Source organism: Squalius cephalus (assembly GCF_949319135.1).
Source record: "Squalius cephalus genome assembly, contig: scaffold_79, whole genome shotgun sequence".
Taxonomy (NCBI): domain Eukaryota; kingdom Metazoa; phylum Chordata; class Actinopteri; order Cypriniformes; family Leuciscidae; genus Squalius; species Squalius cephalus.
Window position 1 is genome coordinate 25,732 of NW_027645807.1, and position 25,708 is coordinate 51,439.

General features: G+C 38.0%; 1 protein-coding gene across 1 annotated transcript; it reads left to right on the top strand.

The window, feature by feature from the left end:
- Positions 1 to 814: 814 nt before the first annotated feature.
- On the top strand, positions 815 to 9,726 carry LOC307154217 (scavenger receptor cysteine-rich type 1 protein M130-like; the record flags this gene model as incomplete). Its single annotated transcript, XM_079898982.1, has 18 exons — positions 815 to 866; positions 3,022 to 3,318; positions 3,431 to 3,736; positions 4,349 to 4,651; positions 4,738 to 5,052; positions 5,228 to 5,551; positions 5,628 to 5,945; positions 6,328 to 6,624; positions 6,770 to 6,847; positions 7,061 to 7,375; positions 7,479 to 7,688; positions 7,787 to 7,870; positions 8,362 to 8,421; positions 8,589 to 8,645; positions 8,770 to 8,835; positions 8,938 to 8,997; positions 9,101 to 9,154; positions 9,500 to 9,726. The coding sequence occupies 18 exons, from the start codon at positions 815 to 817 to the stop codon at positions 9,547 to 9,549; spliced, it is 3,246 nt and encodes a 1,081-aa protein (XP_079755108.1). The 3' UTR covers positions 9,550 to 9,726.
- Positions 9,727 to 25,708: the final 15,982 nt, after the last annotated feature.

Below are 25,708 nucleotides of genomic sequence, written 5' to 3' on the forward strand. Positions count from 1 at the left end.
CCCCAGTTAAGTGTCTCTATGGTGGAGGAGGAGTCCTGTTCATCAGTGCTGACGTGCTTTTAATAAATATGGTGAGAATCATAAATACGTCTCCTGATTTGTCAGTGAAACTTTTTGATGATTTCCTCTCTTCTGTCTAATAAGGTAAAAGTGACTTTGATTGGCTTGTTGTTTGGTGATTGTAGAGCCTTCTGTCTCTGTCTCTCTTGAACCTTTCACTTCTGAGTTGATCAAGAAGAGTGTATGATCAGTGAAGATGGAGAGCTATCTAACACTCATTTTTTTGTCATCTGTGATCAGACTCGCCACAGCTGGTACGTACACACACACGGGATCATTATGTGTGAGTTAATGTGATTAACTCTGTGTTAGTTATGAAATGGTCATAACATATGTTCCACTTTTGTATGTAATATTTGAATTAATATAAATGTTAATTTACTTCTTTCATGGTTATTTTCTCTGTTCATCTGTTTTGCATGACTTAAAGTCTGTTGTTGTTTGTCTTCTCACTGTGCATTATATATACAGTAAATCATTCTGTATCTCGTCTGCAGGAAATGTGAGGCTGGTGAATGGTAATAATTCCTGTGCCGGTAGAGTGGAGGTTTATTATAAAGGAGAGTGGGGAACAGTGTGTGATGATTATTGGAGTTTGTCAAACACTGCAGTGGTGTGTAGAGAGCTGGGATGTGGCGGTTCTTCAAATACAATGCGTGCCGCTCACTTTGGACCAGGATCAGGACAAATCTGGATGGATAATGTGAGATGCAGTGGATCAGAGTCCTCAATATTCAATTGCTCAAAATTAGAAATGGGTGAACATAACTGTGGGCACAGTGAAGATGTTGGAGTAATCTGTTCAGGTAGGTTGGTTTTCTGTCTAGATTTCAACATTAAATGTATTTGATGTATTTATTCTATTAAAAATATGTACTAGATTTTAAAATTAATGTTCAAAGTTCATAAATAGTGGAAACCAACAAGTGTTATAACACAGTTTAACCGATTAGAACCGATCTATCGGCTCAATGTTATATCAATCATACTGCACATGACCACTATCTTGATGTGACAGTAGAAGCTGCAAGACTGTGTACAAATATAAAAAATCTACATGACAGTAACAAATAAATTTTGTTTTATGTATTGCTCAGGCTTATGCATGTTTAATGAGAGCGCATGCATGACCTGAATCAGCAAACTCTCTTGTTTAATTTCATATACAAAATTTACTCTAAATGTTAAACACTTTCACCTTTATGTTAAAAATAAACCAGAAATTGAAAAATAAATTCATGTACAATATTAAAACTGATGTTCTATTAGTATTACAGCTCACCAGATCCAGGGCTGGACAAGTCAATAGCGGTGTAACAATACACTGATGTGACGATTCAGCTTGATACACAATACTGAATACTGAATCTAATACTTTAAACAAAGACAAAATGGACTAAATATTTAACAAAAAGTACTGCAAGATGCTAAATTCGGTATAACATAATGAATTAACTTGAATAGGCTTACTTGGCCCTTCTCCCCTATTCACAGAGCAACGGTGACACCAGTAAAATCTTAGAAATATTTATATTCTTCATAGCATATCTCTTAATATTGTAAATATTAAATATTGTATTTTATTAAATAATGTATTTATTTTTTAATTGATTAATAATAATTAATAAACATGTTAGATCAAATGTGTGAAGTTCTGTGAACTTCTGGGTTAATCATATTTGATGCTACATTAACCCTTTAACTGTCACCGTCCCGTATACGGGACGCCTAAGTTTACTTCACTATATTACAATTAAATCTTAATTTAATCATGACAAACTATATATCATTGGAAAGGTCTAAGACTCCTTAATAGATATTTCAGCACTGTTTTTTTGTTACAATTTATGCAGGAACAGTAATAGATGAATTTATGACAAGAGCGCACATCAAAAAATCTACATCATAACAGGAGTTCTGACCTTTGTCACAAAAAGTCGATGCACACACTTTTAATAATTGAAACTTTGGTTTTCATGCTAAAAGTTCATAATAAAACATTTAATCTAGTATTTGTCAATAAAAAAAATATAAAATAATATTATCTTCTAAAAAGTATAATATATATATTATCCTCTAAAATATAATATTATCTTTTTTTATTGCCTTTTTTTATTCCATTATATATTTTAGTAGTTATCATAAATTAGGTATCATTTGAAAGCTTACGATCTCAGAATTCATCCTGTGAAAACTGTTTTGAAATTGGACATTGTGTTACCATAGAAACGGTACTCTAAATTATTTGATCAGGCTCCTCCCCTTTTGGGCGTCGTCATGTTTCATAATTTATGATCAAAATATTTTCTAATCTTGACAAAACACATATTGTCAGAAAGGTCTGAGTCTCAAGGTTCCATATTTTGTGACAGAAGTGATATTTGGACAGAAATTTATTAATTTGTTATGGCAGAATGCACACAGTTAAATTCAATGGAATTCAATGACACCCGGTGGCTATTTTTGGTAATACGCCTAAACAAAATCTCATGGGAACTTCAATTTTTGTGATATCAACTTCAAATTTGGAACACAACTTGGTTAGATATATGGCTTTGATTTTATAGTATTTTTTTTGTAAAACATATTTTGTAAAATATATATTTTATATAAAATAAAAATATTAAATTTCACTTTCAGCAATAATCTGCTATTTTTTCCCTTTAAAACAAGACCAAACTTAGGTCTATACTCCAAAGCATTCTTGAATTACAACCATTTAAGCTTGAATAGTGCATTTTAATGTCCATTCTCAAAAACGGGGGTGACAGTTAAAATTGCAATTTAGTCCCAAGCAGTATTGAAATACACTTACAATTTTCTACTAGTACATTGATATTAGTATTCTTACTACATAAAGTATACTTAAAAATATACTTGAACTAGAATTATATATTTTATTTTGGGGATTTTTTTTAATGTCTTGATATTTTAAATGGCTTGTTATCATAATCATTTCAGGCATCAGGCTGGTTGGAGGTTCTCGCTGTTCTGGAAGACTAGAGTTGCCTCATGGAAACACCTGGTACACAGTGTGTGACGCTGCCTTTGACCAGCAGGATGCAGAGGTTGTGTGTAGAGAGCTGGGCTGTGGGGCTCCTGTACAGGTGCTGGGAGAAGATGCTTTTGGCAAAGGAGACGCTCAGATGTGGACACAAGAGATTCAGTGCAGAGGAGACGAGTATCAGTTTGCTCTCTGTCCAATGTTACCTTCACACAATTGTTCATATGACAATGATGTGAGCGTTGTATGTGCTGGTAGGTGAACGACATATGAACTATACAAGTATGGACATAAAATCATTGAGTAATATTGTACAACAATTGTTTTTCTTTTTTCTCTATCTTTCTTTGCCCTTTTTACCTTCAGAAACAGTGCGATTAGTAGATGGTAAGAGTTCCTGTGCTGGTAGAGTGGAGGTTCTTCATGATGGTCAGTGGGGAACAGTGCATGATGCTGGTTGGGATATGTCTGAAGCGGCAGTGGTGTGTAGAGAGCTGGGATGTGGAGAGGCTTTAAGTGCACCAAAGGGTGCTCACTTCGGAGAAGGATCAGGCCAAATCTGGATTTCTAGTTTACTGTGTACTGGATCAGAGTCTACATTGATGAACTGTGGATTCAATGGATGGGGAGTAGAAGCTAAACATACTGAAGATGCTGGAGTCATTTGCTCTGGTAAGCTTAGCTCATCCACGTTCATTTCATAACCTTTTTCCCCACAGAATTTCAGGATAAATAAAGATTTTCTCACGACATTCAATGTTACATCAGGTGGTTGTTTGGTTGTCTGTGTGGGGTGAAGTAATCTATTATGTGATGTGCTGAATTACTAGATGGAATGTACATGAAGCAATTTGTGTGCAACATGCTTTTTTTTTGTCCCAGACAATCGCTTTTGCGAACGAAACAAATATATTTTTAAAAGGTTGAGCATTTCGTGCTACATGCATTTTAGTAACACCCTGGGTGCATTTATCTTACTAAAGTTTTCCTCCCCTGTTATTCATTAAATGAAGAAAGCGAGTGTACTCTGGGTTCGGGCCACATTCAGAGCTCTCCCCCGGACAGCACACCAGTCGTCAAATACTCATACTCTTTTACTCTAGATAATTATTTGTAAATGCAATTTCGTGAAATGCAAGAAGCTTGTGTGAATTTTATGCATGAAACAAACTGCTGGCAATTAAAAAAAAAAAAAAACTGGTCAGAATAAATTGTTTAGTTTTATAAAGTAATAGGTCAAGAAGCAAAGCAAATATCATTAAAATTGTCCTTTTTTTATTCAAGGAGTCCGGCTGGTTGGGGGATCTCTCTGTTCTGGCAGAGTAGAAGTGCCTCATGATTGGTCATGGATGTCAGTGTGTGATGCTGCCTTTGACCAGCAGGATGCAGAGGTTGTGTGTAGAGAGCTGGACTGTGGGGCTCCTGTACAGGTGCTGGGAGAAGATGCTTTTGGCAAAGGAGACGCTCAGATGTGGACACAAGAGATTCAGTGCAGAGGAGACGAGTCTTATATTTCTTTTTGTCCAACATCATCTTCTCTTGAATACAACTGTACCCATGAGAGTGACATTGGACTGTTATGTTCTGGTAATGGAGCTTTTCAAAAAACTTTTTTAAACCATTTCTTTTGCATGTTTTGTACTGTTTAACTAAACTCTCTGTTCTTTATCCAGGTTACACTGATCTCAGACTGGTCAATGGTCCTGACGTCTGTTCTGGTCGAGTTGAGCATCAGTACTTCAGTAAATGGGGCACAGTGTGTGATGCATGCTGGGATATGAGAGCTGCCAGTGTCCTCTGTAGACAGCTGGATTGTGGGATTGCTGTGTCTGTTGTGGGATCAGACTGGTTTGGAGAGGGAAGTGGTGAAATCTGGGCTGATGTGTTTGATTGTGACGGGAATGAAACAAAACTCTCAGAATGTTCCATCTCTTCATGGAGTCGAGCTGAATGTTCTCATAGACGAGATGTTGGAGTCGTCTGCTCTAGTGAGTCCAAATTACTGGAAGACTTCATTGATTTCATGCTCCTGAAAGACTTAATAGTAGGCCTATAAATGCAATATTTCAGTTTTCTTTATGCTCATTTTTTTATATTTTTATGTATTATTAATGTAAAGCATACTACCAAACTTGCAAATAAAACATGAGCTCTCCTCTTTAGATTCCTCTCTGGCTGTTCATGATGGTCTGGTGCGGTTGTCTGGAGAGAGACAGTGTGAGGGGGAGCTGGAAGTTTCCATCCATCAGGTCTGGAGGAGAGTTCTGCTGGACTCCTGGAGTCTCACTGAATCCTCTGTGGTCTGCAGACAGCTGGGCTGTGGCTCTGTGCTGAACTTCTCCGGCTCCTCTTCATCCAGTCCTGAACACAGTCATGAGTGTGTGACGGGCTTCCAGTGCTCTGGGAGTGAAGCTCATCTGGGGAACTGCAGCTCTCCACAAACTCTCAACTGCAGCTCCACACAACAGCTGTCAATCACCTGCCTTGGTGAGAACAACAACATCTGGGCAGATTCTTCAGTTGTTAGTGATCAATAATGTGTTTTTCTCTCTCTGAATATCAGGTCGCGGGTCCATCAGGCTGGTGGGTTCTGGGGGAGACTGTGCAGGGAGGCTGGAGGTTTTTCACAGCGGCTCATGGGGGACAGTGTGTGATGACTCCTGGGATATTAAAGATGCCCATGTGGTGTGCAGACAGCTGCAGTGTGGAGTGGCCCTCAGTAACCAGCAGGTACCAGCCTGGTTTGGTCCTGGTTCTGGACCCATATGGCTGGATGAGGTGGAGTGTGAGGGGAATGAGACGTCCCTGTGGAACTGCTCTTCTCCAGGCTGGAGGAAACATGACTGTCAACACAAGGAGGATGTAGGAGTCGTGTGCTCAGGTAAACAGTAAAGTAATGTGATTCATTTTTAAATATATCATTTCAAATATTTAAAGGGATAAGGTGGTAATTTTTGCTAAATAAACACCAGGTTAATTAGGAGCGGATGGATCATATTTGACAACATAGTCCATCTTACTGTATGATGGTCTGATAGACAGCACTGCCATGGATGCCGCTTCCTTTTAAATATTTTTTTATTGACCAAGCAGAATCAAGTCGTAAATAAGTTTCATAGTATATTATAAAAATATAATTAAGTATCTTTTTCAGATGCTACCCAGCATGCATTAGCCTTGTATTAACCAGTTATTTTGGTGATATTTTAGGTTAAGCACAACTTAAACTCCAATATTTTTAATGCACATCCTTTTCCATCTAGAGTTTAAAGAGATCAGGTTAACTGAGGGCTGTGAAGGGAATGTGGAGGTTTTCTACAATGGATCCTGGGGAAATATATGTTACAACAAGATGGACAGAGACACAGCGAGTCTGATCTGTCAAGAGCTGAACTGTGGAAGATCTGGCAGTGAACCCGATTATTCAGAGGGACTGAAGTCTCATAATTGGCTTGATAAACTTAAATGTCGACGTCATGATTCCACTCTATGGCAGTGTCCATCTTCACCCTGGGGACAGAATGACTGTGATAATGAAGTGGCCAAGATCACCTGCTCAGGTAAGATGATATTTAACTGATTTAAGATAGGTGGAAAACATCATGTTTGTAAATAATAAAATAATAAGTAAAATAATAAATTAATAATGTTTATTAATAATTTTTCTATTCAGCATTTAATTAAATTTTAACATTTTAATTTTAGAGGAGCAGACTCGTGAATCTCCTCGGAGTCGTCTGACATGTTCTACCTCAGAATCTCCTCACCAGAGACAGTGTTCAAGTAAGGATGCATTTTCTTTATTCACAGTATCTTGAATTATTAATATCTGAGCACTTGTACACTGAATCCACATTCCACATTCATAATTTGTCACAACTTTAAATAGTCATAAAATGCATTGTAAATGTATTTCTGGTCAGTGATGTGAGTTTCTGTGTTTTGTTGTAAATGTTGTCCTGAAGCTGGTCAGTGATGTTTCTGCGTGTGATTTAGATCATGTTCCTCTCAGACTGAGGGGAGGTTTGGGCCGGTGCTCTGGGAGGCTGGAGGTGTATCATAACGCTGTGTGGGGTTCAGTCTGTGCTGATCTGTGGGACATCAGCGATGCTCAGGTGGTCTGCAGGCAGCTGGGTTGTGGAGCAGCACTGAGGGCTGATGGGAATTCAGTCTTTGGTGCTGGTGAAGGTGTTGTGTGGCTGAACAGAGTCGAGTGCAGAGGGAATGAGATTCACCTGTGGGACTGTCCTCTCTCCCTGGAGAACCACACTGACTGCTCCCACAAAGAGCACGCTGGACTCACCTGTGCAAGTCAGAGCAAAACACTGACCGATAATAGTGATTTTCACATCATTTTAGTGCTACTAACTGTGTATTTGCATGATTTTTAATCTGTCTGTGTCTGTTTTGATAGATTTGCCAGATCTGTCAGTGTCCACTACTCCTGCCACAACAACATCAGCTTCTCCTCCAGTTTCTCAGACAGTGCGCTCAACATCAGTCACTCCTCCACAAACTCCTCCAGTGTCTCTCTCTGTGCTTGTGGTTGTACTGGGAGTTTTGCTCTTACTGCTCTTAGTGCCACTGCTTATACTGATTCAGCAGAACAGAGTGATGAGGAGAGGTAGGAGAGATCCAGAGACTGTCATATTGTGTGTTATTCAGTGTGTGATCAGTCATGTGTTGTGAACTGACAGCAGGTTTGTCTGTCTACACTCACAGCTCTCTCTAAGAGGAGACACAGGACGACGACTGAGGCCGTTTATGAGGAGATTCATCACAGACACAATCACTTCACTCAGAGAGGTGAGACATGAGCCGTGAAACTTATTTAATATGATTAATAAGAGAGTCTGTCAGACACTTGATGTTCATCTATTATTAGTCCTGTTAAACCTCCGGCTTTAAACCAGAGAATTCCTCACAGTAAACCACAGAGCTGCAGGTGCATGTTTATGTGTGTGTGTGTGTGTGTGTGTGTGTGTGTGTCTCTTCCTGTGTGTATTTTTAGAGGGTAATAAGGAGCGATTCATGTTTGTACGTGTGTGTGTGTGTGTGTGTGTGTATGTGTGTGTGCATGTCTGAATTTGTCTCTTGTGTGTGTATTTCTGGAAGGCAGTGAGGAATGGGTTCATGTGAGGATACATGTGTGTTTGCTAATAGGCCTAACAAAAAACAAACAGAAAAAAAACCCATGGGATTTCTGCCTCTAATGTTTTTTTGATCCAATGGAAATGAGGATTCAGTCTGTTTGTGATGATGAACATGTTCCTGACTGTTTTTCTCTCCTTTAACAGGGAGCCTCGTCTCTGAAGAACTGCATTCTGGGTATGAAGATGCTGATGAGCTTCTCTCAGGTTAGACAGCAGAAGCTCATATTCATTCCACTCAAAATACTTTTCATTGAATTCAACCTAAATAAATAAATGTAATTAACAAATTCTATTAAACATTTGACTAATGACTCAATACATTTTAAACACTGCTGATTATTTATGTATTAACATTCTGTTCTCCTTTTTAGCAAAAGATTTCAAGACTGTATATTATGATGATGTCACCAACGACAGTGGCCTGAAAGGTCAGTGACCTTTTTATTTGATCACATGATTTATTATCAGATGATTAATAACTTAATGGTCTCATGACCTGCAACAAGGACATATTTTGGCTTTTGTATCCAAACATATTCTGTGTTGATGCAGAAGAGATGAAGGAAATCACACCGGGATACTATGATGATGTCATCACTGATGGACTGAAGCCAGATCGTGAGTCAGGTGTCGTTCTGTTATTCTATATAGTTTTAAATAACAATATTAAAGTATTGTGAAGAAAAGTGTGTTTTAAATGTAATATTGTTAACCTTGTAGAAGACACACCTGAGAACTATGATGATGTCATCACCAATGGACAGAACTCTATTAAAAAAGGTGTTTTTACTATTTTAACAATATTTTACATAATATTCATCTAATCAAGCTTGTTACTGAAAGTCTTAAAGTTATATATTTTGGCTTCCATGTTCATGTGTAGTGGATGCACCAGAGAATTATGATGATGTCATCATTATTAGACAGAGCGCTCAAGGTGAGTTGCACTACATATCACCCTTTACATATAAGTTTGCACGAGTATTACACGATTTCTGTATAATCAAAGTAAGGGAAAATTATCCATTAAATGAGAAAGTGTTTTATGAACTAGTGTGACATTTTTATGTCATTAATGTTGATCAGAGGGAGTTCAGGAGGAGATGATGATGTGATGAGTGTCACTGAAGATATGTGAAACCTGTTACATAAGTTATTGTAACATTTCTGTTCTCAGTATATTCTAACACTATTTTTATATTTTCCATGTTTATAGACTGACATTTAACTTTTTTATTTAAAAATAATGTTAAATAGTTTAAGATTTTGTTTTTAATAACAGATTATGACGATGTGGGGGAGGAGTCAATCAAAGGGGGAGGGGCCGTATGACTGAATGGCCACACCCACTGCCTCGGTTCAAGACATCTGAACATTCAAGAGTCAAGAGTGATATTTCTGTGTGAAATCTCAGATTTGATGATATTTGAAAATTTTCTGTAATGAAACTATGCTTACTGCTTTTATGACATTTTAGTTGTATTGGATTGTGGCCTATTGTTTTATATCAATAAAAATAAAACAAATATAAATATATGTATCACAGTTTTTCTGAATTGCTAAAACACTAAACCCCATTCTCTGAACCAAATTCTCAATTACCAATTTGTCGAATAAATCACTCTTTCTGTAAAACAAGTTCAGGTAGTTAAAACACAGTTTGCAAATCTCATGCACTCTTTTTTTCAAAACTCTAAACACATTCTCACTCACTAAAACACATTTTGCACTGTGATGCACTTACATTTCAAAATGCTAAACACAGGTAGGCGAAAGTTAAACACAACTGCAACACAGCTGTCCTCGTTTACACACAGCAACTTAAAATTGTTCACACTTATTTCTAATGATGTGACCAAACCAACTGTACATAATACAAGTCAGTTCAGAGTCCCAAATTTACTCAAAATGTTGCACTGAATGTTGATACCAACAATGGATGGAAACAATATAAGAGGGAGAGGAGGATGAGGACGAGGAAGAGGAGGTGAACAAGCAGGAAGAGGATGAGGACGAGGAAGAGCAAGGTGTGGAGAATGTTGTCAAGGCTGGATCTGCTTTAGGGTTGTTCATGAAAAATTCATTGTTCTTGTGTTTATTCATTTAAACTTGTTGATTTCATTTAACTATGTGTAGTAGCATCTGACCATGTGCTTCTCTGGGGGGTTTTCTAACAGCTGAAGAAGGGACAGGAAGACAGGGTAATAAATACTTACACCTGGGCACGAGAAAGGATCCGGCCAGGAGAATACAGGGGTCGTTTAACAATAAACATGGGGTCCCATGCCCTCCCCTTAGGGGAAGCAGGAGGCAATATAGCAGGAGGCAATTTAGGTCATAAATGAAGGCCGTTTGAGTTATCAAGAATCAAAGAACAGTGTAGTCTGCTCAGGGGGGGGGTTAAGAAACCAGTCCAAACCAGCTGAAGATAGAAGGTATCTTTTCTGTAAAATTACACTAAACAAGGAGGGTGTGGTCAAGATGTTGGGGACCTGTATAAAGATGTCTCAGTTTTATTATGTCTCCAGGATTGTTTCTTACAAGCTGGGTAGCTGCGGCTCTGTAACGAATCCTCAGTGAATAAACCTTTTTCTTCTTTATTACAATTTTGCCTTTTGAGTGTTCCTTAAACCTGTGATGCTATATTTTCCCAGTGAGATAAAAATTGTTATTACAGCTGGTGTCAGAAGTTAGGATCCTGTGCGGACGCTTCTTCTCCTGGTCCTGAGAACGGATTGACGGGAAAGTGCACGACCTCGGCAGCAACAGGCGGCCGTCTCATACCTCGACAGTTTGGGATAGAAACTCAACAGATTACGGGAAGAGAGAGCCAATACGAAAAGAGAGAGGAAAAAAAAAAAGAGAGAGGGAACATAAAGAATCCGCGGTGATTGCGGGAAAACAGGACAAAAAGCATCTGGGTAAGACACGGCAAATTGTTTTATTGAAGTTTAAGTGTAATTTGATAATTGAGGTGAACATGAACCATGTTGGCTGAGTGTCTGTCTTTGGTACGAGCGAGAGGTGATTCGGGTAATCACAATTTTTTGGGGAAGAAATTGATCTGACGAATTCGGATCGGTTTCTACCACACTTAGCTCGTTGGTGGACGGAAGGGCCACAGGTGATTCAGATAATCACAGCTACTGATTAATTAGTTTTGCTCAAAAGCGCTAGTAACCCGAGAATTAAACGATTTAGGTGGACGGAAGAGCCACATCAAATCAATTAAGTGGACGGAAGAGCCACATCAAATCAATTAAGTGGACGGAAGAGCCACGTCAAATCAGAATTAATCAAGCGCTAGAAAGTGCTTATGGGAAGATTTTGAGTAAAACGTAATTACAAACTGAAACCCGACCGATCTTGGGGTAAGGGAAAGATCGGGTCTGTCGAAGACGTTTGACAGACATTATAAGACACGTGTCGAATTGTGAAAACCAGAAGGGGGGACTCAGCCAAAATGGGGTCATCTAACAGTAAACCAGATCGTTTTTACACACCTATTTTGTGTCAAATGAAAAATTACGGCCAGAAATGCATGCAAGAAATTGAGAAATGGATAATTGTTTAACAAAAAGGTTGTTGTAGTCGTGTTCAGCATGTGTGTAAAACTGTGAACAGACAGTAGTTTGTTGAACTGAAGAAGGTAGGGAAAGATAGAATCAGGGGTTAAAGTGAAAAAAAATCCTGAGCCTGAAATTTTCTTGGGGGGGGGGGGGGGGGGGGGGGCTTCATTGGCACCATTTATTTTCAAGCATGTTAATGGCATATTTTTATGAATGAAGACCAGTATCACTGATATAGCTACTTAAGTCTCGATGAAAATTTATTTTTCCAAAATTTGAAACATTTATTAGGCTTAAAAAAATATAACAACTTTTAATTTAAGTGAACTTAAAACAATCCTCACTTAAACCCATGATAAATGTCATATTTACCTGTACCTTACCTGTCTAACCGATGTGAATTATATAGAAATTGAATACGTTTATAAAACAGTTCGCACTGCATAAATTATAAATTAAAAATAGATTAATCCTTAAGCGTTGAGCAGTTAGTAATTTTCTCTGTTCCCATTGTTCTTTGGTTAACTTTACTAACAGAGAGAATTGCTGTCACTTTAATACCCGCCGCTGCTGACAGGATCTCATTCTCTACTCTTTACTTCCATTTAAGATTGTATTTAACTCATTTGACTGTTCTTGTGAAGATACTCGACAAAACTGACATTTTGGCATAAATGTGTGTGTTATCGTTCAAGCGCGAAAGAGAACTCGATGGCGCGCTGTCGACTGCGATCCTGGCGCGCGTCTTTCTATGTGTGTGTGTGTGTGTGTGTGTGTGTCAGTGTGTGTTTCAGGAGGACATTCACTGACAGCGCGGCATTGATAGTTTAAAACATTTGCGTGAAGGAGAGCATGATCATATAACCCAAAGGATGACAGAAAGAACGGACGCTGCAATAAATATTTAAACACTTTAAAGCTGGACAAAAATTAATCGCATGCGTTTACGTTGTCATACATTGCTGACAGAAAATGCTGCGGTTTAAAGTGGACTCGTTTTCATGGTAGGCCTACACAGAATGTTTTTGGTTTTTTGTAAGCTACACAGAATATTTAATTAAATATTAAAATTAAATAAGTCTGAAATTACCAAGCAGCAGTTAGCGTTAGCTAAGTTATCAACAGGTGTAGACAGAAAATATGATTATCCTGACCTGAGCTAATTTACTGAATCAACCAACTCACATCTCCTTTCTTTCTTTTCATCCATGATGACATTAAAGTCACCTGTTGTTGTTTCTGGCGTTCCATCACTGTCTGTGCCGCAACCGCTGCTTGCTCATTAGAACATTCAGTGAGCTTTTACACAGGCTCGGTCCTGCTCCTCCGTGGCAATGACGGCGTGCGGTTAAACATAACAAACGAATTTGAGTGGGGGTGGGGGGGACAACGGGATTTTGGAAAGTGTCCCCATAGGAAATTACGCCCGTGGGTAGGACATCATCCCCAAGTTTCATGAACTAGCGCTCCTTTCACCGACAACATATAAATCTCAATCACACTGTGTTGCCAGGCCCCGCCCTGCTCCGCTTCTGATAGGCTTGTAACGTTAGTAAGAGCTGCGTTCCTTTCATATGATTGGTAGGTGAAGTCAATTGACTCGAAAATATTAAACCGCATGCAAGTTACAAATTTTTTTTTTTTTCTTCCTCACGGCCGCACGCCGGAGATCCGGCACGGTGCCGGAATACTTTAAGCCCTGTAGAATGTTTTTCCTGATGGAAATTATAAACAGAGAATTGTTGGATTGCAGATAAAAGAGAACAGATGCAGAAGGAACTAGCATGTAGGGCAAGATAGAGTTCATGGAACAATTTATGAACGCCTGTTAAGTCAAATTAAGTTAAAAATGGTATGAAAAGTGAGTTTTTAGATAAAAATAAGGCATTGAGTATGATTAACAGGGATTAACATGATATGAAGATGAACAAAAGTTTTATTAAGCAGAATGGGAAACAATTTTATTTTACTGGTAAAATAATGATGTCTAGAGAATTTTCATAACAAGAGTTGAAGGAGCAAGCAGCTATAATGGCTGCCTGTGCGATTTAGGGATTGAGAGATGAGTAATATGATATTTAGTTTTTTTTGTGAAACAGCAGAGATAAGTGGGACTGAGAAAATATGGATAACGTTAAGTTGAATCTGCAGCCTAACCATTTGATAGAGGAATACTGTTTCAACACAGTTTTTAATGAAATTGGTGGCATATAATACTAATGTTTATACTTTATGAAGAGTCCTGAAACAAACAGTAGGACAGAAGAGAGCAAACGCTGTAAGCAGCTGTGCTCTGAAGCTTTGACTTCAAAGAAATGTGAAGTTAAAAAAGAAAATGTTCAGTGAAAACCCCTTAGAATATGTTGAGTGATTTTCGTTGCAACTTATGAAAATTTATGTTTTATGCCAATAATAATGATGAAGAATATGATTTGGCTATTGTGATTGAATCCACACTGGTGGACTGTAAAAGAATACAGAGAACTGCTTATCAGTGGCTCTGTTTACATTCCTGATCGGGACACACTGCTTCAAGGGTGTGCAGTAAGTTGGAGCTGTTTGCAAGCTCAATGATCAAACTATAGGTAAAGAGAGTGTTTTAATTGTGGTCAGTGGGGCCATTTAGCCTATAATTGTAAATGGACACTCAGAAAAGAAAGTGATAACGTGAAAGTGACGTGTATTAATGTGGGTTTTTGAAAGTAGAACAGTATTTAAATGAAGATATTAAAGTTTTCGTCTGAGAAAGAACTAAGAATGTGAACGCAGTGCTAAAGAAAGTGAAAAGAACGTGCAAGGGAGAAAAGAAAGTTAAAGGAAAGTTAATAGATGGAAGTCGTAAGAAGATTGAAGATTAAAAGAAGGTTGAAAGATTTAAGTCTTAAGGGAATCCTTTTAAAGGAAAGAGCTAGTGAATTGATGAATACAGGTTGATGTAAAATTACAGATAATAATGACTCCAACAAATGAGTTGCAAAATACATAAAAGTACCTAAAGTGATGATTGTGTTTTAATGGAACACTTTAAAAAGGGTTTAGATGATATAGAGAGACTAATCTGACAGATTATTTACAATGATAAATGCAAAAAATGCATCACAAGCGGAGAGTGCTAGCCTCCTCAAAGTTAGTGTGAATCCTAATTGCAGATTGATAAACTCCTAGAAAAAAACATTGAAGTAATTGAGAACTTGACAACTAAAATTGAGATGAAATGCGAAACGTTATTAAGAACTAGAATAATTATTATTCTTTCTTTAAGATAAAATAAGCAGAAGCAGTATTACTGGATTAAGAGTTGCTAAATGTAAAATGTGTGTCTGATTAAACAAACAGTTTGTTAGTGTTTTGAACGTGGAGGAATAGTATTGACCATGAAAGAACTAGGAGCTGATGTTTTGCTTTCAAAAGATAAGCTTGTGATTGGCTGAAATGGTTTGCTTATCTGAATCTGGTGTGTGCTGTGGCTAAGACGTCCAGTGCGACAGAGACACGATCTGAGAGGAAATTTGTAATGTGATGTCTAAATTCCCTGATGTGGGCAAAAGACAAATGTAAAATATGGTTGTTTGAAAATACATGTAAATTCTGGCAAAGATGCCTTAAGCTGGGCTAGAGTTAAGAGATGGTAGATAAAGTTTGATTTTAGAAGTTTATGAGAGTACAGTGTACCAGTCCTGAATGCCTCAGAGTCTCTCTCATTCAATGTCAGCTGTAAGCTGTTGTCTGAACCTGTGTAAGGCACATTGTTTTAGTTGAAAACCATAGACATGGATGTTAAAGGAAATCATGCTACAATGCAGTTCAGATTTCATACATTTAAAGGGAAATTTGTAAATGTTTTAAAAAAGTAAAACTGAATTTTTGACTAGTTTAGGACCAGTAACTTCTTTGTCTGATTTTAGCCTCCACCATGAAACAGGGCTGATGGCTCCGGCTACAGATGTAACAGTACACTGAATAGACGGTTGTGATGACTAAATTCACTAAGTATAGTCTCAGTATTGCGATTTTGCTGATTTGAAGATGTTTAAAAGATTTAGGTGATTAAATACTGTTGTTATTAACCTGTCTCCCTGTGTTAACACTATTAGGCAGTCCAGAGTGCTCTGGTGACTCTTGAATGTGCCTTTCCTAAGCTCCAGAAAACAACTGAGTCTGTTGGGGAAAACTGATCTCGTGGTGGGAAAGAGCGGTTACCAGTGTGCACGAAGTGATATCACTCAAAGACGGGTAAGATTCTCTAGGGCCAGAGGTCAACCTAAGACAGAGGGTCACGCCGACACTGGGTATCTGCAGAATGGCGGTGTTTTATGTGAGTTGGGTATGAGAGTGGCGCTGATTGACTGAGTGGCCACCAGCATCAGCAGATCATTGAGAGGCCAGATGGGCTGTGAGGAGTTACGGCATGTCTGACCCAGAAAATGTGAGTTCCTCTATATACCACTTGCAAGAAACCGCATTCATTGTATGGCTTGTTTTTCATTATGACAAGTGTTTGCAACCATGCCAGGGGACAACACCCTGATGGAGATTATAGATAAAGAGCTGATGGGAATGGGCTTTCAAGAGCCAGCTGAGACCGTGAGGTGATTGTCATTATTTGTTGGGGAGACAGTAACAAAACTTAATTTTTATCAGGAACATGATGTTGGTTGCCTTATGGGCAAGGGAAAATATTATAGAAGTTGATATTGAAATAATATGTCTGTAAGATATGTAAGATATGTTTGGTAAGTTTTAAATCCTGAAGGTCATTAGACGCGGTGGTGGCTAAAGGTGAAGACAGCTTTTGTAGATTCAAGAAAAGTCTGGATAAAGGTTAATGGTCAAAGGTTATTGAAATGAATTTATTATTAGATTTTGTCTAAATTACAGTCTTAGGAAGCTGTTGAAAAGATTATTTGTTTATAGTGAGAGAGACTGCTTGAGTGAAGGAACGGATGGTATTCTGTCAGTCTTTCTGTTATCGGCATGCTAAAGCAAGTTGAAGCAAAATAATGATAATGAATCAAAACGACCCAGCTGACTTTTCTAAGAGAAAATGAATAATGAACAAACGTGCTTTGAAACTGGTAAAGAGACCATGTAAAATTAGATAAAAGCTACAGGAAAATGAGAAGTTTAAAATCTTATTTAAAATTTAAATATGTTTAGAGTTAGAACCAAAGATATGAACATGAGAATATGAGCGGTTCATAGTCAGGTATGTGTGTGTGTTGGATGGTGACAGCATTGTATGTTTTATGAGTGTTGATTCATGTTTGGTATGTGTTAGTTTAGGGAAGCTATTCTGTCCCCATAGTGTGTATATTGTGTCATTAACCTCTGGAATGAGTTTTATCATTACAGATGGGTTAAGGCAAATGACAAATTTGAAAGAAATTTGGTCATCAAGCTCTGTAGATTATTGTGAACAGAGAGAGAATGTTGTTTGACTGATACTGACCAAGTCTGTACACGACGACCTGACCTGATAGAAACAATTGATGACTTTGACATTGGAAAATGTTAGTAGATGACTGACTTAAGAGACCAAATAACAGGCCTGAAAAGCAGTGAGACTCAGGACCGGTGCCCTTCAAATTATTAGATAAGAAGATGAGATTGTGGCTTACGTAATGTTTTGTTTCAGAGGCAGAGAAAGATGTCTGGGGGAAATTTGGCTGAAGGACAACATTTGGGTTAGTGTTGAAAACTTTGTTTACCCAAACACCATTATGTTAAATTGATGGACGAGTTGTAAGGGGGATGGTAACAATTGCCATACCAAGGGGTTCAAATTTGATGAATGCATCGTACAGGTGGAACAATAAATGTTGGGAGGACACTGCGTTTAACTGGGTAGAAGCCCTGTAAGAAGTCATTTTTCTCCTTAACAAAATTGCTGTCTGTAAGTGTGCAGATTCGGCAGCGAAGGACGCGGCAGCACAGCAGACAAAAGAAACTATGTGTACTTTACTATCTGACAATAACCTCGACGTTTGTTTTTCTTTACAGAGGATGTAGACTTTTGATACAGGGCAAACTGTGCCCAGTAAACTGGGTTATTATTGTGGCAGAGAGGTGCCACACCTTGCGCAGCGCATAACTTAAAACTTTCCTTTTGCAGGATGTCAGGATGGATTGTGTCAAACAGAACTGATTCTGTTCCAAATGTATAAATATTGTTTTGTTAACATGAGCAAAGTGGGTTGAGTGTTTTTTTTCCTTTCAGGTTTTTCAGTGCCATTCAGTGAGCAAAATGATCTGGTGACAATATGTTTCAGGCTGTTGATTCAACAGGTCACACCAAAAGGGACGACCGGCTAGACAAGCGGTCAATAACAAAATAGCTAGGGTCTGCATTCACAGGTGACAGTGGGCAGGAAATGGTTAATTCCAGTAGAGGTGCGGTCGGGATAAGGAAAAATCTTGTAATGATCAGAAAATGGTTGGAGAGGGTGACACCTGGGTCCACGCCTCTGACCTTAGACTACACCAACCAACCTCAGCAACCCCATGCGCCGACACGAAGGACAGTGAGGGGTCAAGGACGTGCTAGTAACGTACCCTCCCTTGCCAACGATGGAAAATCCTCTCTACGGCACGCAAAGTGTCATATTGGTGAAGACGGAACGTCCATGGGGCGAACGAGATGGTCAACACACCTGGAGGAGGATGTGGACCAACTAATGGTTTAAGTTTAGCAGAATAATTTGTTTTGTGATGATGTTGATGATTTTATTTGATTAAATCAAACTAGGGCTTAGTATTGATATAGATCTAATGATTTGATTGGTGCAAATGTTTTCAGGAAAACTATCAAATCTATTCAATGATGTGAAGTACGGTCATAAACAAAAAAAGACAGTCGGTCTGCAATGGAAAAGTAAGAGTTAATTTTTAACAACCAAATTGGATAGAATGGATAAAATCATAAAACTCTTCTGGTTAGATTTGATTAAATAGGGTATTAAATAGAGCTTACTAAGTAAAACCATTGCCCGATTGAATTAAAAGGTTAACAAAATATGGTTAGGAAATATGTGGATGGGCGTGGATTAATGGGAAAGGCTGAATGTATAGGAGTTATGATTGTATGTGTTATTCTGATAATTTTGTTATTCATGGGTGAATACGAGTACTGGAATGTCTGTTCAATTTATCCCAAGGATGGACAAAATTAGGCAGATGGTGGAAGTAGCGGAAGCTACAGTAACGTGGTAAATTGGGGGGTGGTTTTTTCATTTTCCGATTTTCTTACTTTCTAAATTCTTTCTTTCTAAGGACGATGATAATGTGTAAAGAGGGTTAAAAACAGTAGCCATCCGTGTTACGAGGTGGCATACAAGGACAGGGTTTGAAACATGAAAGATTTTCTATTTACTTTATATTTACTCTGTACTTGGTTTTTCTTTTGGGTTTTTATTGAATTAATGATGTTTTTCCAACTAAATATAACTTCAATTTTTCTTATTTATGCTGAAATGACTGAGGGTCCACCTATAGTTGTGGGGATGCAATTACAGTGCTAATTCGTCTAGCCCGGTTTCAGAATAAAACCGGGGGTTAAGAAACCAGTCCAAACCAGCTGAAGATAGAAGGTATCTTTTCTGTAAAATTACACTAAACAAGGAGGGTGTGGTCAAGATGTTGGGGACCTGTATAAAGATGTCTCAGTTTTATTATGTCTCCAGGATTGTTTCTTACAAGCTGGGTAGCTGCGGCTCTGTAACGAATCCTCAGTGAATAAACCTTTTTCTTCTTTATTACAATTTTGCCTTTTGAGTGTTCCTTAAACCTGTGATGCTATATTTTCCCAGTGAGATAAAAATTGCTATTACAGGGTTTTTCCCTTTTCCTGCAGAGATGACATTGTCTGAGATGTGGAGAAACTCCTCCGGCCGGACCAAGATGTGTAATGAATGATCTGTAGTGTTTATAATTTTGACTCGCTGTGTGTATGATCTGAGAGCATTGTTTGATTTTGAGAACAGATAAAATGGTTTTGAGGCAATTGTTTGATTTTGCCAGAAGAGTCAGAGGTTCTGTGAATGCGGTTTGAACATTTGGTTTTGTGTTTAAGGTTGAGTGAGTGATGGTTTCAAGAAATGTGTTTTTAGCAATTCAGAAAAACTGTAAAAACTGCTTATGTATTACTGCCATCATGTGGATGAATTATGCAATACAGCAACTTAATGGTTCTGTCAAAATCTAAATAAACAATTCATCTAAAAATAATTACAGTATTTAAGTTTTCATTGTTTATTTTAAATCCGATATATATATATATATATATATATATATATATATATATATATATATATATATATATATATATATATATATATATATATATATATCACTGGTTCTGAACAATCCGTCTACGGTTCCCTGGTGCCGAAGCCAATACATGGTAATCCTGTACAGGTAAAGATTTTTTTGTTCTTTTGTTCCAATAATGACAAAAGAGATGGTATTGCAGGTTGTGTATAATCTAATACAAATTATGGTAATTTAAAATCAGGTCATTAAAAAATGTTTAACAATAATAAAGGCCCTCTGCAGAATATTTAAAAAAAATAAAAAATAAAATAAAAAAAATAAAGAGTTAAAAAGTAGTCTACTGCAGTACCAGTAATGACAATAGCTAATAGTAACTATAGCCTATACCATAGTCTGAATGATTGTACCATAGGCTATTTATGTACCATGGTAAGTATATCTAAAATACACGATATTTTCATGGTATTGTTTAGTAAGTGCTTTGCTCTTTTGGTCAGATTTTCTTACCTGTGGCTGGGGAACAGTTACAGATACACCTTGTAAAAGTGTCATTTGCTGTGCTGTAAATATGTACCAAATAACAAAATATTTTTAAATAGATCCTCTTGACTGAATCCAGAGGAAAACTCTCCTATGGTCAGGTATCCATTTTTTGTCAAGATCTAGTGAGTCAAAAACGTTCTCGAGTTCCTCAGCAGTGAGTGGCAATTCTTTGTGTAGCCTCTAAGATAGAGAGAATGATGGTATATGATTAAATACTCAAGAAAACAGATGGAAAAATGACATCATTAACACTATTTTCTGCCATCTAGATATTCTGATTTGCCTATTTTGTACTAATAGAACATTGTAAATAACAAATCCTTTTAAATAGTCCTAAAACATGTTCAGTTTGTGGACTCTTCTGTTGTGTTTCCTTCCTGTGTTTAGCTCCTGTTTGCGTGTCCTTTGTTACTATGGTTACTCATTGGTTAATTGATTATGTTCACCTGTGTCTTGTTTGGTTCCTAATTTAGCCTGTGTATTTAAGCTCTCAGATTGTTGCAGTTCATTTTTCCTGTGTTGTTTTTGAGTAAAAGCAGAAACTGTTACCTTTATCTATTCCTACGATTCCAGTGTTTTGGATTATCTTTGTTTTCATTTTTGTAAATAAAAGTAAGACTGCAACAGTTTAGGTTCTCTAATCCTCTTTCTTTGCCTGAACTGTAACAGCAATATATGCACCCTAAGCATTTTAATAAAACAAAAAAACTTTGATGGCCATACAAAGCTAAAAAAAAAAAAAAAAATACAAAAACATAATTTGAATACAGAGCTGTATTATTCCAAAACCATGGCAGATGTAACAATAAATAAAGTAATAATCATGAAAGAATAAAAATATTGTGGTGAAGGACCTGTAAAGTTAAGGCCCCCTACTTTACCCTCAGTGCGTGTGTTGAAGCCTTTTCCCTCGCTGTCACAGATCTGAAAGAAGTCCTCTATTTTGTCCAACATAGCAATGTGTCCCCATCCTGCGTTCTTCTTCACACTTTTCCTTGGCTGCGGTTTCGGCTGCTTCTCATCCTGGTCTGAGCCACTGCTGGTGACCCGTGTGTCTCTAACGTGTCCGATCTCTGACATGATTCCAGCGCTGCTTACCTTGACCGTCTTTCAACAGCTCAGGATCATGTACAATCCAAAGCTAGATCCAATACAGGGAATTATGCTGATTAATTCAGGAAACATCATTTATTGTCTTGTACTGAATGCCTGCTGTGGGTCCCAGCTGAAAGAAACAGAGAGAGTGCAACACATCAGCAATCCTTTTCGTCTTTAGGAATGTTAAGACTTTGAGAAATGCAGATTAGTCTTAGTCATCATCACTGCTGATGTTATTGGTGAGCAGAACTGTCCCACCACCACAATGTCAAGGGGGAACAGGAAGAGGTTTCTGTGGTGAAATTTCCAGTTTGATCACAAGTTGAAGTTGCTAAGGGTTGAATAAGGGGGTATCAATTATTTTAGGCTATATATTTTATTTTAATAAAGAACCAATTGAAATGAACTTTTACATGATTGACAGACATAAAAGTTGACGCATCATGCTATTAACCTCATCAGTGTAAAAAAGTTAAATGTTAGGGCTCTGTGTAATTTGTGACATTAAACTAAATACATGATGAAATACTGATTTCATGAAGCCTAAAACTAAAATTATTGCTAACTTAAATTATAGCTAAGTTCTTATAGACTAGAGAGAAATTCGTAAAAACAGAATTACAGCTCTTACCTGAAAAAGTGTTTTACTCTTCCAGGTTGTAAGGCCCGGCTGGATCGAACCAATGAGGGCAGTCGATCAGCGGGGAAGGTCTTTGCACGCGCAAAGTGTCTTTTAACTGTCTTTCCTTTTACGCAACACAACAAGATTAAATGGAACACAATTCTCATATGTATTTTCTCGTTATTTCATCTGACTCCATAAATGAAAAGGTTTTAATGTATCTTTGGATCATTAATTGTGAGTGAATGTTTGACTATTCCTTTTAACTCTTTAATGAAAATAATGTCAAAGTCAGTTAGAATAATCAAATGAAACAATTTATTATGTCAGGTAAATGTATCATGCCAATTTCATAATCAATTCAAGGATAATCGATACAAAACATCAAATGCTCTGGAATAAAGAGAAAAGATGCAACCCAACATTAAGAAATCCATGAGGCTGAGAGATCTCATGGGCCAATCTGAAATACAGAAAAGGCCTCGAACTCCCTGCTGCATTTCATTAAATAGACAAACCTTTCACATGGAAACAAGTGCTAACAAAAGAAATTTGCATTCAGAGGTTACACCTTTGGGTGTAGGGAGACCATTTGTCTAGAGGCCAACACCTCCCTGTGTGTCAGTTATCCATAAACTCTTAAAAACCTTATTACCTTTTTTTTTTCTTATTTGGAAATGAGACATTTGTACCAGTCGCACTGTGACATTTTAAATGATACCAAACATGAAAGATACTCTGTGGTAATCATTCACATTAAACTATACATTTTCTTGGGTGAATTCAGGTGATCATCTGAGCATGAAAGAGAGGGGGTGAGGGGAGAGGGAAAGAGAGATTAGGATGACTCGGAGGTGAGACTTTCGTCTCATAAATGGTGAGTTTAAATGCTAATTTCCAGCATTTCCAGGTCCTTTGTCCTCTCAGGGTCTGGTTGCTCTTCAAACAGACTGTCCTGCAATTCTTACAAGGTCTATACAGAAGAGCTCGCGGACACTGAAGAGGGGGAACTTTATGTCAGGGTTCTGTCACTTCTGTCTAGTCTATTTCTTGGTTTTGTGACAGAGCCCAGACACTCCTGTTTTGCCTTTCTGTGCCTTGTTTCGTGTGCTTTCATGTCATGTTTTCTCTCGTGCTGTGTAGCACCGGTACCTGATCGGTAAGATAGAAGCGTCTGGCATGGAGCAGGCACAGAAAGACTCCAAATATATTGACCAGGTAATGTTTCACGATTTCATACAAATATTAGGTTACTGCATAGTCTACTCAACTACTGATGATGGTGATAGGATAATAAGTTTGTCAAGTGTTAGACTACTTTATAATAATAAAGTAGCACTGTGTTTGCTGGCTTATAACGTTTTTACATGATCGCAGCTAAATCATAAGTAAATAGCCTATAGTCTAGGCCTACTGTATAATTTCATTTGTGTTTTTTGATTGTAATGTAAACATTACAAAATGCCAGATGACATCAATAAAGTTAGCCTAAATGTACGTCGCATTATTTCAGTTGACCGTTATGATGTCATTAGACATGATTATTGCAATTTATCATAATATTTTGCAAATTGTGCTCATTTACAACCTCTAGGCTTATGTATGTCCTGATAATTATGTGAGATATTGACCTGTTCTCATGATAATCGCAGGAATCAACGTCAACAGCGTCGTTTACAAATAAGAGAGTTACTTACTAGTCCATCAACAAGATCGCCAGGTCAGCATCGCTGTAGCATAGAGTGATAATCGAAGGAATCAACGTCAACTGCGTCAACAGCGTCGTCTGATATCCCTCAGTGCTTTTTAGCTCGCGCCAACGAGTGAAAGCCTGACCGGGACTCTTGTCCGGTTACTCACGCGGTCAGATTCTCTCTTCCTTTTCCTACACTCTTCCGACCGCGCTTTCTTTGTTTTTTCCATTGTCGAGTCTTCCAATAATCACGTCTGAAATGCGCGCAAGTGTCTTCGTGCTTAATGTTGTTGTTGTTGATGTATGTGACGTCGTTGCCGTAAACCAAGTCGTGATTCTCGCGAGATTTGTTGGGGGCGCCTCTCTCAAACTTGCATTGCTGTTTTTTCCAGTGGCGTCCCTCCCAAGCTTTACTACCAGGATGATTCGCCCTACTATGACTTTGTTTACCACCGAAATGACTTTGAAGCTGTTATATTAAGGTACAATTCTTGCATAGTGTGCCTTTAAGATCAAGATGCCGTGAACACCTACCCTGGTAATCCAGAGTTCTCGCGAGAGCACAAGTTGAATTTGCTCAGCGAGTTACTCTGGTGTCAAATAATGATGCTCATTAAATATGCCCCTCGATCTGAGCTGCACCAATCACATCGGATTATCTGATATAGGCGGACCAGAGGCAAGCTAAACAGATGACGACAGCGATGTGACGTCGAAGTCATTAGTAAACATTGCAATATGGCTATGGATGAACACCAGTTGTTTGAAACGGCTTTGGCCGCTACAATGAACGAGTTAGACTTGGCTTTTTATCTAAAACAGGAACAGAAGACGCCGCTCGAATCGTTCCTTTGCAAGAAGGACGTTTTTGCTGTTTTGCAGACCGGATACGGCAAGAGTATAATATACCAGTTAGCTCCGCTGGTAGCTAAGCATATGGGGTTTATTGTTGTGATTGGTCGTATTGTTATCCAACTGCGTGCAGTGAGATTTTCAAATGCATGCTTGGTGCTGCCCCTCGAGCTGGCCGATTTTCATTAGTCGACGCCAGACCTTTAATCTTTTAGATTTAGGTCTGGATTTCCAGGCTAGTGAACACCCAGCATCTATAGGCTAATTTTCGTCTTAAAACAAATTTATAAAAGGAAACTTAATAAAACATTTTTGTGATGTAGTATAGCCTACTAAATGTTTCCATTTTCTTCTAGAATAAAGCATCATGTAGGCCTACATCTAAACTCACATGAAAAGGCCCCCAAACAAACAAACAAAAAAAGATTATAGGGCAAATTTCAAAAATTGTCAGTATAAAACCTTATATTAAAATCCTGCTAAAGAGCCTATGTGTAAAGACATTTTCTGATTAGGCCTACATAGGCTACTGTCACTCTGTGCTTAGGGATAGGCAACTCCGGTCCTGGAGGGCCACTGTCCTGCAGAGTTTAGCTTCAGCCCTGATAAAAACTCACCTGCCTGTATCTATTTAGTAATCCTGAAAACACTGATTGCCTTGTTCAGGTGTGTTTAATTAGGGTTGGAGCTAAACTCTGCAGGACAGTGGCCCTCCAGGACCGGAGTTGTCTATCCCTGGCTTATAGGCTATAGTAGTGGTTCTCAACTCCAGTCCTCGGGACCCACTGCTCTGCACATTTTGTATGTCTCCCTTATTTAACACACCTGAACCAGATCATCAGCTCG